At 46.1% G+C, this 16,527-nt stretch overlaps 1 protein-coding gene across 2 annotated transcripts in view; it reads right to left on the bottom strand.

Annotated features, from left to right (window-relative positions):
- Positions 1 to 1,479: 1,479 nt before the first annotated feature.
- Positions 1,480 to 16,527, bottom strand: part of ALG9 (ALG9 alpha-1,2-mannosyltransferase) — a 55,981-nt gene continuing 40,933 nt past the window's right edge. For both annotated transcript variants that reach the window (XM_080929865.1, XM_080929866.1), the window contains exons 14-15: positions 13,428 to 13,558; positions 1,480 to 2,262 (exon numbers count right to left, since the gene is read on the bottom strand). In XM_080929865.1, the coding sequence (XP_080785991.1) occupies positions 2,139 to 2,262; positions 13,428 to 13,558 (255 nt within the window). In that variant the 3' untranslated portion in view covers positions 1,480 to 2,138. The remainder of the gene's footprint in view (positions 2,263 to 13,427; positions 13,559 to 16,527) is intronic.

Below are 16,527 nucleotides of genomic sequence, written 5' to 3'. Positions count from 1 at the left end.
GGAGATACTGGGCATCATGTCTGAGATGAACCATGCTCTCACCAGAAGACAGAATGGAGAAAACCGGAGTGAGATTTTCAAAAAGAGAAAAACTGACGTTTCCAAGAAATCTCTGTATCCATTTGGGTTTTTTTTGGTTTTTTTGGGTTTTTTGTTTTTTTTTTTTTTTTTTTTGTGCTACATTATATTTGAGTTCCTACTTGAAGGACCTATGTTTGCACATGTGCATACATGTGCACATGTATGTGTGTATATGTAGAGGCCTCAGTTGATGTCGGGCACCTTTACAGGGATCTTTACATTTTTTAGGCATGTAAGATAATCAAGTTGCTCAATTTTATACCACTTAGAGCTCTGTATGTGTTTGCGTGTGTTAGGAATTGAACCCAGGTCCTTGCACATGGTACACACATGTTCTACCACTCAGCCATACCCCCTGACACTCTCCTCCACTGAGCTCCGGCGCCAACTCGTTCTACAGTGCCTTGGCTTCTCAAACATATTCTCAGTTCTTCAGTCTCACACCCACGGTATCAAACACTGAGAATGTGATTTCAGGGATCATTCACACAGTAGGGCTGTAATCTGTCTTTCCTACCCACTTGTCATTCTGTCTGTCCTGGCCCAACACTTCACCTCTGCTTCATTCATCAATAAGCAGATACTCTTTTAGAAGAGAGCCCCCAAGAGGATTCCTTCAAATGATTTTCCGTCTTCTTTACTGGGACTGGTTCACATTAGAAAGTTATTTTCTTCAAAAACGAAAAAAATGGAACTGGTGGAAATCAGACCTTCCTCTCTGTACTGCTAACCTGTCACTTGTCACCCGTAAGAAATAACATGACCCACAGGGATAAGAACCCTGCACAGCAGACCCTGTGACTTCCAAAATAAGGCCCCACAATATCACATATCACTGCCAAGAAGGGCTAACCCACAGGCTCCACACAACACCCACAACTATAGAAACTGACAACGAATCGGCTCTCTGGTCAACCCCACCCTCCTCTCAAGCAGTGGCTTCTTTGTGGATGAGCGGAGAGGCACGGACAGTCGTGCCAGTGTGAGAAGTCAGACAGCCGAGATGTTACCTACTGCCCACACATGGGACTGGCGAGACTCCAGCCCTCCACCTTCATCTGTCTCATCTGTGAAGTAGTCTTCCTCACAGTGCTTGTGAGGATCAAATGAGACACTGAGAAAATGGCTCCTGGGCTGTGCCATACAGGAGGTGGAAGTCACAGGCAGGCTCCGTTGTTGGGGGAGTTCTTACCAATTCCTATGCTGTCAATGTATAAAAAGGAACTCTCAATTTCCCCAAAATGGCCTCAGACTACTTTAAAATGTGTTGTCCCCCAAATCTATGGATATACTTTTTCTCCAAAGATGCCCTATATAGTTATAATCTTGGTACAGATTGTAGAATTCAAGATATAACATGCTGAAACATCTTAAAAAAATCTTAAAACACTTCCCCCCCAAAAAAGCCATATAATTAAGGCCAGTTTTAAAGAAAATAAAAGGAAAATTAGAGGCATCATAAATAATGATTAAATCACAGTTCTTCAGTGGTCGCCTTTTTCCTGAGCTTCAGGACAGGGTGTTAGCCCTGTGAACACTTTTAGGAGCTGAGTCTTGCTGGCGGTTAAAAGACATCCTGCTGACAACCAGGCTGGGCTTCTTTTCAGCACTAGGATTTGAACAAGGTCTGCTAGGAGCTGCCAAACAGCTTTGGTAGAGAAATCAAGTAGCCTAAGGAAGGCTTGGTAGTTCTCAGACGCCAGGCCAGGGAGTGGAAAAGGCTGGCACACACCGAGTCAAGGATTCTCAGCTCTTCCTGTAAGCACAAACAGGTTGCTCTTCTCCACTCTAGTAAATAACTACGCCGAGAAGTGGAGCAGTTGCCTCCCCAGTTAGGACTCTGCTGGTCTGCAGAAAGCTCATATGCAGAACAGACAGAGGAGCAGGAAGTGTGTGACTTTGATTAGTCTTTTAGATACACCATGACGAGCTCAGAGCACCGGAGATCTGACGTTCTTGGCAGACGACCTTTATTACAGCATTATATGATGCCTTGGAGGTCAGCTCAGTGGAACCCCTAGTTAATACAGGCTGTCCACTGGAGCCACAGGGGTGTGCTAACCTCCACTTTTCTTCCGGCTCTGCTTTGCTTTCCGAGGCTTCAGGATGGTGTAGTTCACATATACCGTGTATTGATCTGACAGGAAGGGAACATAGAAGGCCCGAAGCAACTTGGAAGACCTGAAAGAGAAAAGAAAGGGAGGGGGAGGAATTATATCATTTTACTGATGGCTCTGAGAATAATTAAAAGAAACCAAGGGCTACATCAATGATAATGTTTTATACGAATACAGAAAAGTCTATTTAGGAACCAGATCATAATAATAGACCACATACCTTGTTACTCAAACATATATATATATATATACATACATACACACACACACACACACACACACACACACACACACACACTTATCCCTAATAAGTCTGCACAGCCTAGCATGAGCTATGGGCCTACATTTGAATGTGACACAGAGAAGTTCCAGGACATACAAAGGCTGTGATGACCCAAATCTACTCTTAACACCCAAATAATTTCTGAATCTAGAAATGTAGAACAAAATATGGAATTATAGAACAACCATATAAGTGCTAAATGCTCATCCAATTGTGGCTCACTTAAGCTCGAAGTCTCCCTAGAGCAATGAGGAAGCTGTGCCCTGGGTATCTATGTGATGGTCCAGCAGTGCCTCAATTAAGCAGCTGGTCTATGCGCAAGCATGAGAACACAGTATGCTCTCGAAAGTTCTACTCATGATTGGAGTGTGAGTGATTTGGTTTTAACTTTGTTTACTCCATCTGATAAACCTATGAGGAAGGTGGCAATGGCACCCAGCTTCACAGATGGAGAGCACAGTTGAAGTCTGCTCAGGATCATGCAGATTAAACAGCCTGTTCAAGTTCATGAACTGACTGATAAGAGCCTCATAGAAGAGTCTCAGCCAGGTTTGATTCTAGAGTTTGCAGGCTTTACCACTATGGCTCATCCTGCAGCCTACAGACTTATCCTTTCCTGAAGAGGTTGTAATGGCAGCTTCGAATGCATCAAGTACTTCCTGGCTAAATTTTTCAGTCTGAAAATCCAAGTTGGCTCACTAAATGATACTGGAAATGAGCTGAAGGGTGTCCATGGCCAGTCCTTTTCCAGATACTAAACTTGTAAATGTCAGGTCGATGTGGCATTTGCACTGGCAGCCTACCTCTGGGCTTGGCAGGTTCCTGCAATGCCTGCACACAATGGTATCGCACTTGGCAAACACACCTCTTAGAGATACTTCCCAACTGAGACTCTGGCAGTGCCCTGTGCTCAACAGAGACACACTTCACTTCAACAGCCAACAGCTCAAGGGCTTGGGTAGAGAAAAGAGGCTTAAAGGAGACTCTGGAGATGAAACAGGGCTCTTGGGAGCACAGTCAACAGGAAGAGGATGCACCTGGCTCAGACAAAAGTTAATTTCCTCCTTTGCTCACAACGCACAGATAAAGTGATGTTCTACACAAAGTCTAAAGCCAGCACCAATTCCCTCAGGCCAGTGGCTGTTCCCGAGATGACTCTGTTCATTAAGTCATACATGCTTGTTTGAGCTCAAGCCCTGGTCAACATCAGGGGCTGTAGAATCGGTTCTGCAGCTGCTTTTGGTACACAATGAACACAGTGGCGCTTGCATCCCCCACTGAACAAGGTTCAGAATCCTTACTTAATTTTTTCCCATCTCTAATGTCCTGAGAAGAAAACTGGCTCAGGAAGACACCCCACAATCCTCAAAGACACACATACACATGCATACAAAGATGAGAAGCAGACGACAGATGTCCACCGACACAGGAAAACTGGTGTGCAAGCCAAGTTCACACTGTGGTCTGTAGGTGGCTGGAAGGCTAGATGAATGGCCTCAAAGTCAGGAACTGAGAAGTTGGATCAGCACCTGCTGCCAGGCCTGGTGACCTGAGGCTGACCCCAGAACCCACACGGTAGGAACATGATGGAAAGAGGAAACAGACTCCTCAAAGTTCCCTTCTGAACTCACAAGCTGTCTTCTGACTTCCACATGTGTATTTCCTCCCCCCCCCCACCACACACAAAATACACAGTAAATGTGATTAATAGATAATCGATCAGTAAACAATAAGCACCCAGCACAAAAAGGAAGTAGTGCATTTTCTCCCCAATTAGCCTTCAGCAGGGAGGACATCATCATGCAGTGTTTGTAATAAGACCCGGACGATCCCCAGGATAATAAAGAAGCATGCCCCATGCCCTTCTTTCACTTTCCAAAATGTCACGTGTAAGATTTGAGTTGGCACAGTTTGCAAGCAGACGAGCTATAGAAAAGGATAAAACAGAGAAACAGAGATGACAGAGACATTTAAAAATCACTGATCAGTCTGACTCTTAAACTCTAGATACAAAACAACAACAAAAACGTTTGAATTAGGAAACTATGGAGGTCTGTGAATCACCAAAGTTTCACAAAAAATACCAAGTGCTCTTTTTATGAAACAAGGGTGAGGAGAGCCACAAGCAAGGGCGGGGTGGATTTTATTAGTGACAGGTCTGAAGCCTACCGTCTTTCAAGATGGATGTATTAGGTTCGCGCACAATAGCTAGTGGGCAGCTGGCTGTGATTTGGGCCTCCATCTCAGGAGTGATGCATATACGTGTGTGTTCCCAACAAGGAGAACATACAACAGAAATACAGAATGTATGGCCAGGCATGGTGGCACACATCTTTAACTGTGGCACTTGGGAAGCAGAGGCAGAACAAGCCTCTGAGTTCAAGCCCAGTCTAGCCTATAAAGCCAGTTCCAAGAGTTATATGGCTGGCTATACCTTGTCTCAAGAAATAAAACAAAAAACTCCGTGTGTGTGTGTGAGTGTGTGTGTGTGTGTGTGTGTATGTGTGTGTGGTTATCCAGTGTGTGTGTGGGGGGGGGGGGTTATCCATAACCAAAAGAATATAAAAAAAGTTTCATGTAATATAATTTCTTTTTTAAAGGTTTGTTTTTATGTGTCCAAGTGTTTGTCTACATGTATGTATAAGTATCACATGCATGCCTAGTGCCCAAATATGCCAGAATAAGGGATTGGAACTAGAGTTACAAACAATTATGAGCCACGATGTGGATGCAGAGAACTGAGCGCCGGTCCTCTGTAAGAACAGCAGTGTTCTCAGCCATCTCTCCAGCCCCCATGTGTCCCGCGCAACCGTCTCGCCTGCAAGAACGACGCGGCACACGAAATAGAATCTTTCTGCGGTAAACTTTAATATCCTTGAGAACCAGCACTTGTTACACGTGACGAAGAAGACCAAGAAGACCAAGAAGACCAAGAAGACGAACAGGACGAACAAGACGAACGAGATCCACAAGACGAACGAGACCAACGAGAGAGCGGAACTATCTAGCCCGTCCCCTTATAAAGGGATCAGTCCTTGCCTTGCACGCGGAGCCCCCTGATTGGTTGAAACTCATCAGGCCCTATGACGCCACGGGAGAGGCAGAGCTCAAGGAGTGGAAAGTTACCCAGCACGTGCGCACATGGCTTGTTTACTGCTAACTCCAGCCGGATGTCAGCGCCATCTTGTAATGAAGAATGTGCAGGCAGCGCCCCACACCCATGTATCATATTATCGAATGAATCTTTCATTACCCTAGTCCTAACTTTGTAAACAATTTATAAAATAACAAAAAAAACATAAAAAGAAACAGGGTCTACTAGACCAAGACCTGAATGCTGATGGCCATTTTCCTGGTGTGCTGACAGGTAACGCCACAGAGGCCCACATATTTCAGAACACTTCTGGCTGCACTTGGAGCATATGTCACCAAACGCACTGGCTAGACTGCAATGGAGGGCCCACTATGCATTACTGTAAGACTTACTGGGTACTTGCTGAATGTTCCTTTATTCCCACATTTAGAGTTCAGGTACTGAAATGTTTTCTCTATGCCTGGTACTATATGATGAACAGCATACATGTTGGAAGGAAGGATGGGTGGGTGGAGGACAGATAGATAAAGTGGGAAAGGATATCACACTAGAGAATTCAGCTGAGCTCAACCACACTGTGCACCATCGGGTGCCAGCATAAATGCGGATATGAAGGGTAGATAACAGACAAATCCTATTCCCAATGAGGAATTCCAATCCCAACAAGTTGTGGTTTGGGTTAAGCATCTCGTCAAGGACAGACATGAAGTCAATCAAGAGTCACCCCAACTCTGCAGTGTACCCAGTGTGGAGCCATTGGAAAACTTAGCACTAAATTCTAAACAACATTCAGTGAGGAAGCTTTTATAGGTAAACCCCAGCTCAGAACTGTCTAAAAGGAGAAAGCACAGGGCTCGTCAGAGCACAGCACTAAGCATCCTGAGAAGGGATGTCTGCTGCAGCCACCACACAGAGCCACTAGCCGACGGCTTCCAGAAGTAAGGCAGAAGCCACTACCGTGACAGGCATACCACCTCTCAGCTGCGAAGGGACGGGGCTGTGGGCTGTGTGACTCAGTTCTTAGAACAAGTTGACTGGAGTTCCCCTTGTCTGACACTGGCTGCTGTTCTGCATTTCTTTCTTCTTTCATCTGCTCTGACATTGAAAGAAAGGAATCCCTACTACATTAGTTTCTTAACCATTAGTATCTGGAACAGTTTAACTGTTAAGAAAGACTTAACAGTTTTACTATATTATTTCTAAAAAAAGGAAAATCAGATTTATAAAACAAAAGTACAGCCAAGCACTGGAAGATGAAATCTGCACACACGCACCATGTGGAAACGTAAATCCAAACAATTACAGACTAAGACAAAATGAATACCTATCAAAGTCCATGCCTCAGGGCCTGGAATGAAATGCCACAGTGTGACCTGAAAGAACCCAGGCGTTGAACATTAGAGTTGCTCTACAAAGGACAGTAGGCTGAGTGAATCTGCAAGGGACAAGATGTAAGATGCGTGTCACCGCCATAGAGACCCAACACCCTACCCCAGAAGAGTTTCAAGCAATGAAGGGATGGAACAGATATGCACAAAACAACTGTCCAACCAGTGTAACTCGTGACAGACCAGAATGTGTTCTGAGTCACTTACTGTCCCATTTATCAGGGTCAGAGAGCATTCTGCTGCAGAGACTTAAATCTGCACTTGCTGACATGAACATAAGACAGGCAGCTAGTCCCCGACACCACCGGCCGGTGCAAGCGGAAATACTGAGTCAATCTGTCAGTTTCGGCAGCCTTGTGACACGGGTTTCCCTCCCATCTCTACCTGCCTGTCTGCCCGCCCGCCTGTCATCCAATCAACCACTCACCCCACACTCAAACATTAAAACCACATTTAGCCTTCTGGTTCAGCCCCACCGGGTACTTCCTGGAGCTACTCTTTGCTTCCTCTTCCGGGTAGTGCGCTTTTCAGTGAAATATTTTTCTATACCTCTCGGTGCAGAACTGGCCCTTCAAAGTAACTTCAGATCTAAAGACAACTGGGGTTTTCCTTCACGATTCAGTCACGCTCAGCCTACTGTCCTTCACTGAGCAACACTAACATTCAGTGGGCTGGTACTGGGCAAACATGAGGGTGCTTTAATAGCCTTTAACAGGACACGGGGTGAGAACACAGCTTTAGAGTCAGTAAGCACTACAGAGATAATTCACAGGAGCACCATTAGCATGCTGTGCCCGCTGGAGGGCCTGCCCTAGGGACAGGACACAGAGCTGTATCTCCTGCTTTTGGAACTCTCCCATGGAAAACACTCACTCATTCTGCAAAGGGAAGAATATGCCAGCCTCCCTCTCAGATGATCTCGTCTACTTCCCTAGCATCTAATGTTCATCTTCCGAAAGAAAGCAAAGCTTCAAAAGTATAAATAGGTTCTGTTTGCTTCTCAAACATTTTAGACCTAAATCTATGAGGCAGAGCAGAGCAAAGCAGGAACCTACGCAGTGTGGAAGGAAGAAAGGAGGGAGCTACAGTGGCCCATGGGGATGACAGTACAACTGACCTTTCAGGTTCCACAGTTTGCCAAGTAGGCCTGACCCACGTAACTGGAATAACACTTAACTTTCGGCACTTTACCCGTCACTCAGGCCATGTGCGAAAAGATGGCCACAGTGCTAGCCACTCAGAGTAACCTCGAAAGATCTGTGAAGTGGCGTGATCAGGAAGTCTGCTGAAGCACAGATGGACATGGGCACGTGGTGAATCATGCCCCTGATGTGTACAGCATCTGGCAAAGCATCGTAGCCTCTGCACCAGTCACCTTTAGCCAATATTCAGAACAGCAGAGTTGGGAAAGGCTTGCTCTTAGGCAACTGGACCCTTTTGACCTTCAGTCCTGCCAAGGGTTGGGGGAGGCGCTCTTCAGTCTTTTCCCATCTGGTAGTGACTGAGAAATAGGCAGCTCACAACAGTGTCCCTCAGTCTCAGCCCTGCTCCTCAGACCCTTATCTGGGCTCTATCTGTGTGGCAGAAGAGGAAAGAGAGGCAGAAGAGCACTGGAAACCATCTCAAGAGGACGCTGGCGAGCTTTAAGGTTTGAAATGAACAATGAGCAAACTTTGCCGTAACAATTTTAGCTTCACTGAGGAACATGGCTTCTGAAAAGACTCTTCTCTTGCTCCCTTCTCCTTTCCACAATTACATGAATCCAGCCCTAAGAAAGTAAATCTAGGGCTAGAGAGATGGCCCAGCAGCTAAGAGGACTTGCTGATGTTTGGGAGAGCTAATGTTCAGTTCCCAGCATCTATATCAGGTGCTCACAACCACCAGAAATCATGGTGCACACGGCATTAAAGCATGTTTTGTCTTCCAGGGCTAGGTCATAAGAGCAATGGAGTTCAGCCCTATGGTGAAAGGAAAAGCCACGGGCAGGAATTCTGGGTGATGGCCTCCTCTGAGGTTTAGCCAATCGCTAGTCTCAGCGGTCAGTGGTGTGGGAGAGACAGTGGGGATGCCTCAGCTTATCATCTGATGGCCAGTGCAAAAGAAACTCCGAGGAAGGGCTGGTCAGATGAGCCAGCTGTGATTTTCTCTTACAGATTTAAGAATGGGTGATTGTTACACTGCAGTAAGCTTCCAACTAACCTACCTGTCTTAGTCAGGGTTTCTATTCCTGCACAAACATCATGACCAAGAAGCAAGCTGGGGAGGAAAGGGTTTATTCAGCTTACACTTCCACATTACTGTTTATCACCAAAAGAAGTCAGGACTGGAACTCAAGCAGGTCAGGAAGCAGGAGCTGATGCAGAGGCCATGGAGGGATGTTACTGGCTTGCTTCCCCTGGCTTGCTGCTCAGCCTGTTTTCTTATAGAACCCAGGTCTACCAGCCCAGGGATGGCACCACCCACAATGGGCTGGGCCCTCCCCCTTGATCACTAGTTGAGAAAATACCTTACAGCTGGATCTCATGGAGGCATTTCCTCAACTGAGGCTCCTTTCTCTGTGATAATTCCAGCTGTGTCAAGTTCACACAATACTAGCCAGTACACTACCCTTCCCAACACTTACTCTGGTAAACTTCCTATTTTACAGAAATTGGTAGTTCTGCCTATGCTGGCTGCCACCAACCAGACCACCCTATCACACAGGCACAAATGGGAACAGGTACAACAGGTGTGATGGAATTCAGGCTTCATAGTTGCTGGGTTTACTTCTTGGAAGGTAATCAAAAGGCCACACACCACCTACAGAAGTTTTCTAGATTCGCCAGCTAAAGTTCAGTTTTCTGTGCTGAGCACTGAAAGGACAAAGCAGCAAATATGATCATGCACTCCCCACGTGGCTACAATGGAGGTCCTTTGACTAGAAAGGGCCCCTGCTCTACCCTGCCAGCTGCTGCTTTAACCTGCCTCCTCACCTGTAATTAAATCTACAGGAGTCTGAAACCCTAAGTTCCCCAGACTGTTTGAAGCCTCTAATCATGCAAGTCTAGAATTCAGCTGGATGAGGCTCCAAAATGCTCTAAAATAGGGAGAGCCACAGACGGAAGTCATGCAAACAAAACGGAAGTGCCTATGAGGAGCACCTACAGGTAGAGAGCGTTGCATTAATCAGTGCAGAGCCTTCAGACCATTTCCAACTCTGCAAAAAGACCCCACTCTTCAGAAGATCAACGTCAACAACTGGAGAGGCTTTCCCAGTCACCTCTGAGCCACTGATTTATTCCCACACTCTCCTTCATTCCTCTCCTAGAGGAGGCATCACACCCACCCACATGGCAAGCTATTTTATGTCCTTGTTCAAAGATTAAAGAAAAAGAAACTTTCGTTTCATAAAGTACGTACATAACATGAGTTTGCTATAGGATAGCAAATCTGAACATTTTCTGTTGGGGCTCGATAGATGACTCAGCAGTGAAAATCATTGGCTTCTTTTCCTGAAGACCTCAGTTCAACTCCCAGAACCCATGTGGCAGCTCACAGCCAACTGTAACTCCAGTTCAAGTGGATCTGACATCCTTTTCTGGTCTTGGAGGGCACCAGACACACAAGTGCAACATGTAGGAAAAACTTGTAAGAAATCCTGTCAGGTGGATGGATCCCATCTCCTTATGAGCTGACACTCTGACACTCCTTATGAGCACAGCCAGACTTTGTCATGAGAGGCTCCAAGTCTGGAAGCTGGGCCTAGAACCAGCCCTATATGAGCAGAGCTACACGTTAGTCACTCAAGTTTTCTGACTGGATGCTCCAGCTAGAAAGCCTGGGGTCTCTATGCCTCTGGAAAGCAGAGAAGCCAATTCAGAAAAGACACAGGCTGCCATGTTCCCAATGGGCAAATCATGTCTCCAGAGTTCAGCAGCCAAGGCCTACTACCGTCCTTACCATTCAACAGAGAACGGCCTTCCTCACACAGCCACAGGGGTCCAGCGTATTAAAATCTGCTCCAATCACAGGCGCCCTGATAATTTTTACGTTGTTTCTCTCCTGCAAAGGTTCTCCAGTTACATTTTCTCAAGAGTATGTATTTTAATGTGTTGGCACTCAAATTAGCCTGATTACTTCCCTTTCAGACAGCTGAGGTCTGTCATCAAAATGAATCAAGTAAAACTGTGCAAATCTACATAAGAGATGTATGGGCAACATAGCCGAGAATACTGCAGAGCTTGTCAATCTATTTAAAGGTCTAACTTGCTAGAATGCTTTCAATTTAAAAGTACTTTTACACTCCTCTCATTTAATCCCTACAAAATATATATTCCACACCTTTGTTTTATGGGTGTGGAAGTTTGGGCATCAGAACAGTACTAACAGCAAGAAGCCAAGATAAAAGTCACAGGTCCTCAAACTCTATGCTTTTACTACACACCATGTCTCTGTAAGAATCAGACCTCGTCAATTCAGAAGCCAATGGATTTCTATCTCACCACATCATCTTAAAAATCTATCCCTGCACGTAAGTTAGAAGAAATAAAAACCCTCCAGGAATAGTGATGCACCCCTTTAACCCCAGAACTTGGGAGACAGAAGCAGGTGGATCTGTTAGTTTGAGGCCAGTCAGACAGAGCCCTGGCTTGGAAACAACCAACCAACAGTGAAACAAAAAGAAAGACCAGAGAGTGTGAGAAGGAGGCTCGGAAGAGAAGGGGGGAGGGAGAGAGAGGAGGGAGAGAAAAGAGAAGGAGAGGGTAAGAGGGAGGAGAGGGGAGGAAGAGAGGAAGAGGTGGAGAGGGAGACAGGGTAAGAGGGAGGAGGGAAAGAGGAAGAGGAGGAGAGGGAGACAGGGTAAGAGGGAGGAGGGAGAGAGGGAGATAGGGTAAGAGGGAAGAGAGAGAGAGGAAGAGGAGGAGAGGGAGACAGGGTAAGAGGGAGGAGGGAGAGAGGAAGAGGAGGAGAGGGAGACAGGGTAAGAGGGAGGAGGGAGAGAGGAAGAGGAGGAGAGGGAGACAGGGTAAGAGGGAGGAGGGAGAGAGGAAGAGGAGGAGAGGGAGACAGGGTAAGAGGGAGGAGGGAGAGAGGAAGAGGAGGAGGGAGACTGGGTAAGAGGGAGGAGGGAGAGAGGGAGAATGAATCAACACCCTCCTGAAGGCATCCAGCTCACAGAAGGTTGCCTGGGATCTGCTGTTGCTCCGAGAGGAAGATCCTTCCTAAGCCAGGTCTCACTGTCACAGCTTTCTAAACTTAAAACTGTAGACACAGAAGAAGTCCCCATACTCTAGGAGGCAGAGGCACCAGGGCACATGAGCTGCAGAGGCCCTGACACCAGAAGATACACCCCCCTCCCCGTACTCTCTGAGACAAAGCCTGACCCCGTCACTACTGCTTCTGTGTCCAAGCACGCTCCTCCATTCATAACCTGCGGCCTTCCACGATCTCTCAACCCTCAATTCCTTCCCATCTCCCTTGTTATCAACGTAATGCCACAGCCGCTAACAAGATTCCTCACATACAGCTTCACCTTTTGGGTCTCTCTTGCTCTGCTGTGGTTTCCGATGATCGACCCCACATATGTGTTTACGGCATCATTATTTATAATGCCAAAAAGTGGAAACAACCAAAGTCTGTCATTTCGTATCAGAAATGATAACAAAAAAGTACATGCTCAGCAATAACAAGGGACAAGGGCCGTACAATGGTTGGTGTCATGTCAACTTGACACAAGTTGGTCATCAGAGAGGAAGGAGAAGAGTTGAAATGCTTCCATGAGATCCGGCTGTAAAAGAGTGATACCAGCAACTCTCTAGGGGGCTTCTCGGTGTTCAGTCTGGGACAGGGTAATGTCACTGGTCTCTGGTCTCATCTATGTTCTAAGCTTCTCTCGTGGCTGACCAGCTGCTGAGTGCTCTTCAGTACATCTGCCAGGTGTGGTGCAGCACACCTGCAGTCTGGCATTTGGGAAGCTGAGGCAAGAGGATTAGCCACAAGTTCAAGTCTAGCCTGGTCTACCTGTTGAATTCCATGCCAGCCCTGAGCTACAAGGGGAGACCCTGTTTCAAACAACCAAACTAAAACCAAACAAGTCCTACCCAGTACTTGTTGAGCTTTGGTTCTAAAACATATGGACATCAAGCTCCTCAAGATACACAGATAATCTTATTAACAATGTCAGAATGCTCAGTTAAGACAGTTAAAATCAGTTACCAACACTAGTTAAAACCTGTGAGTCTCCACAGTAGATTCGTCTGCACTGCTCAGCGCTGCTCTTTACGGTAATAATAGAATGTGCTTTGCATACCGAGGCCTCAAGAAGAGAATACTCTTAAAATGTCTCAGTACACATGGATAAAACTAAGATGCCTTGGACTCAAATAAAAAGGAAATAAGCGTTACTAAGAGCCAGAACTGGCTCCTCAGCTCCGGTACTCATTCTTACCACTGATAAGGACATCTCCCACAACTGAACCACATACCGAGATGCATCCAGGAATGGCCTATGGGCCAGGCTGACCCATTCTTCTCTGTTGGATGAGTAGTTCGGCTCTCGAGGTGTTTCTCTCACGGTATCCAAATCGACTAAGTAATGGCATTTGCTGATGTCAACCTGAAACAGAAAGGACCGGCTCTCTATCAGTCCCTGCAAAAATTTCTGTAGACCGGGGACCCAACTACAACCCTAAGAAGTCCCACAGGTAGTGAAGGGACAAGAACCGGAGCCACCTGTGGTTCTCCTGCTCTGCTACACATGGGCTATCAATGAGGCTCCTGGGGACAGCATGCACTTGCTCAGATAGGCACGTGGGTAGTTGTAGGTGGTCTGCAGCTAGTCTGTTTCTAAGTCCTTCTAGCCCACAGACACGTATGAAGCCAATTCAAGTGTAGAACTTATCTCCAGAAAACCAGTGCTTACAACTGCTCCCTTCCCTCTGTCTTATCCCGGAGATCTAAAAGGCATTGAGTAACAGAGGTACCAGTCTGTGAGGAAGCCCTGGTTCTCCTGAGAGGCCAAGGCTACACTGCACCTTAGAACAATGCAGCAAGATCATGAGCTTCCCCTGCAAGATGTTAATAGAATGGACAGAGGCGTAGTTAGAACTGTCTCCACAGCAAGGCTCACTACAACTAAGGAACAACAGCTGCAGGGCTGAAGGGCAGGGAATATGTGGAATATCGGTGGTCATTCAATAGCTCACAGCACGGATACCCCAGGTCCTACAGGTGAATAAACACATTCCACCTTAAAATCAAAAAGGCCTATTCATCAAAATCACTGTTATGAAAGACAATAAGCAGAGACTAGAAAACAGGTGACATGAAGCAATCAAGGTCACCGTATATATGATGAGTGAAATAAAAGAAACTGCCCAACAAGGAATGGGCAAGCTTTTGAAAGTAAAGGGTCCAAGCCCATTTCTGGGTTTAAAAACCTACCAAGAGCCACCAATCCCTGAGCACAAAATCCTACAATCCATGTGTAAGTGTTTTTCCTTGGATGGAAAGGTGTCCTGGGACTCCAGAGCCCAGGAAGAACCAAATAGCTCTGAGGGGAGAAGGTGTCCCAATGGCAGGGCATCCTGAAACATGGGAGCCCAGGAACCACACATCTGAGAGGAAGCCTTCTCAGCAGAGGTAGTGCAGCTTCTAGGGGAGGGTATCCCCAGCTGAGCTGAGGAGCTCAGGAGCCTCACCCCTGCTCCTCCTCCTTCACTTCCCTTCATTGCTTCTTGGCTTCATCTGATGAAAAAGTCACACCAGGAAGCAAATCTCTTAAGAGATTTATTGGAGACGAGTCCAGCAGTGGCTGCCTCTGCTTCCAGGACAGGACGGTAAGGAACTAACAAAAGGGCAAGGCAAGGCTTATGTAAGATTTCTTGTGGGGGAGCGGAGCTTTTCAGGGCAGAAATTTCCAAAGTGAGGATTGGTGGAATTTCAAGTCCTGAGTTTGAGGGTTTTCCTGATCATGGATTGGAGGGTTTTTGTAGTGAGTGCAGGGACTGGTGGGTTTTCTGCTCAAGAAATGATGGTTTTTTCCACTCTTGTCCCTGCATTGGGCCCATTGGTTGGGAATGGGAAGAACTCCTGGTTACAGGTGGCTTTGGTGAAGAGCCACTAGTGCTGAGCTGCTTAGGAAAGCTGGGAAGGTGGTGTGGCCACTGTGGACAGCTGCAGGCAGAAGAGGGAAATGCCTGTTTTGACAAGCTCCACCATTTTGACAGGTGAAGACATTTTGACAGTTCCTGAGGCTTTTCTCTCAGATACTACACCCTGGGCTCAGCTTGAAATCCCACCAGTCCCTACCCTGAAAGTTTCTCTTCTGCCCAGTTCCTTGCTGTTTCTCACCAGAGCAGGGCAGCCACCCTCCTGTGTCTCTCTTATGCGACTCTGTGGTATTCCTTGGCTTCCAATTGCCATGACACCTTTCCTGGCAGCCCTACTTTAACCTCTAACTGTACTAGGGATACAGGTACTCTCCTCTGAGCTGCCACACCTCTGCTGAGCAAGGAAGCCTTTCCCTTCAGAGCTGTAATACTCGGCACATTAGCAGGTACTTCAAAAATCTCTAAATGAGCAAATGAAAGTGTTCACTGTCACTAGTAAGCAGAAAACTCAAGTTAAATGAAAAAAAAATCACAATAGAAAATGTCAGACATAATATAAAGTAATGATTATACATTAAGGTACTACAAAAATTTTAGAAAACTATTTGGCAGATCTATCAAAACAGAATGACTGTATTTCTTTTTTTTTAAGATGTATTTATTTTATTTATATGAGTACACTGTAGCTGTCTTCAGACACACCAGAAGAGGACATCAAATTTCATTACAGAATGGTTGTGAGCCACCATGTGGTTTCTGGGAATTGAACTCAGGACCTCTGGAAGAGCAGTCAGTGCTCTTAACCACTGAGCCATCTCTCCAGTCCAAGACTGTATTTCTTATCATCTAACCATTTCATAATTCAACTGAAAATATATCTAACAAAAATACCTGTATCCTTAGGACAATTCAAAAAGGTCCAAAGTGTAACTGGCAGGAGACCTTGGTGCTCAAGATACTTACCACCAAGCACGTGGACTTAGGAACAGTCCCCAGAAGCCAAAGGCAGAAGCAGAGAACTGACTCCCTTAAGGTGTATGCCATGGCACAGGTGTGCCCTCACACATGCACACAAGCAACAGGTGGGTGCACATACAAATAAAGAAGTGGAAAGAACATTTAAATAAAGACAAAAGCAACAACAGTATTACTATAAAAGTCAGCAGGCTACCTCATCGATGAGGTAGAGACAGAGGAATCACTGGGAGGCCTCCTGGGTCTGGAGACATTCTAGTCCTGTCTTAGGAAATGGCTTCACAGGTATATCCTCTTATAACAATGAACTCTGTACATTACAGGTTACAGGTTAAACATCGAGGACTTTTTAATGTGCACATAAGAGCAACCTGGTTTTTACTGGCTTGCAGCGAGCTGTTCTTTTCCAGCTTCTACCTCACAGCAAGGTTTTTATTCTCTTCCAGGATTATTTATATGTAAGAAAGACTTGAGTCTCTACATCTGTCTCTACATATGG

The sequence above is a fragment of the Micromys minutus genome, assembly GCF_963924665.1.
Source record: "Micromys minutus genome assembly, chromosome: 16".
Classification (NCBI taxonomy): domain Eukaryota; kingdom Metazoa; phylum Chordata; class Mammalia; order Rodentia; family Muridae; genus Micromys; species Micromys minutus.
The sequence above is the reverse complement of the archived record's forward strand: the minus strand, read 5'-3'. Positions and strand labels throughout refer to the sequence as shown.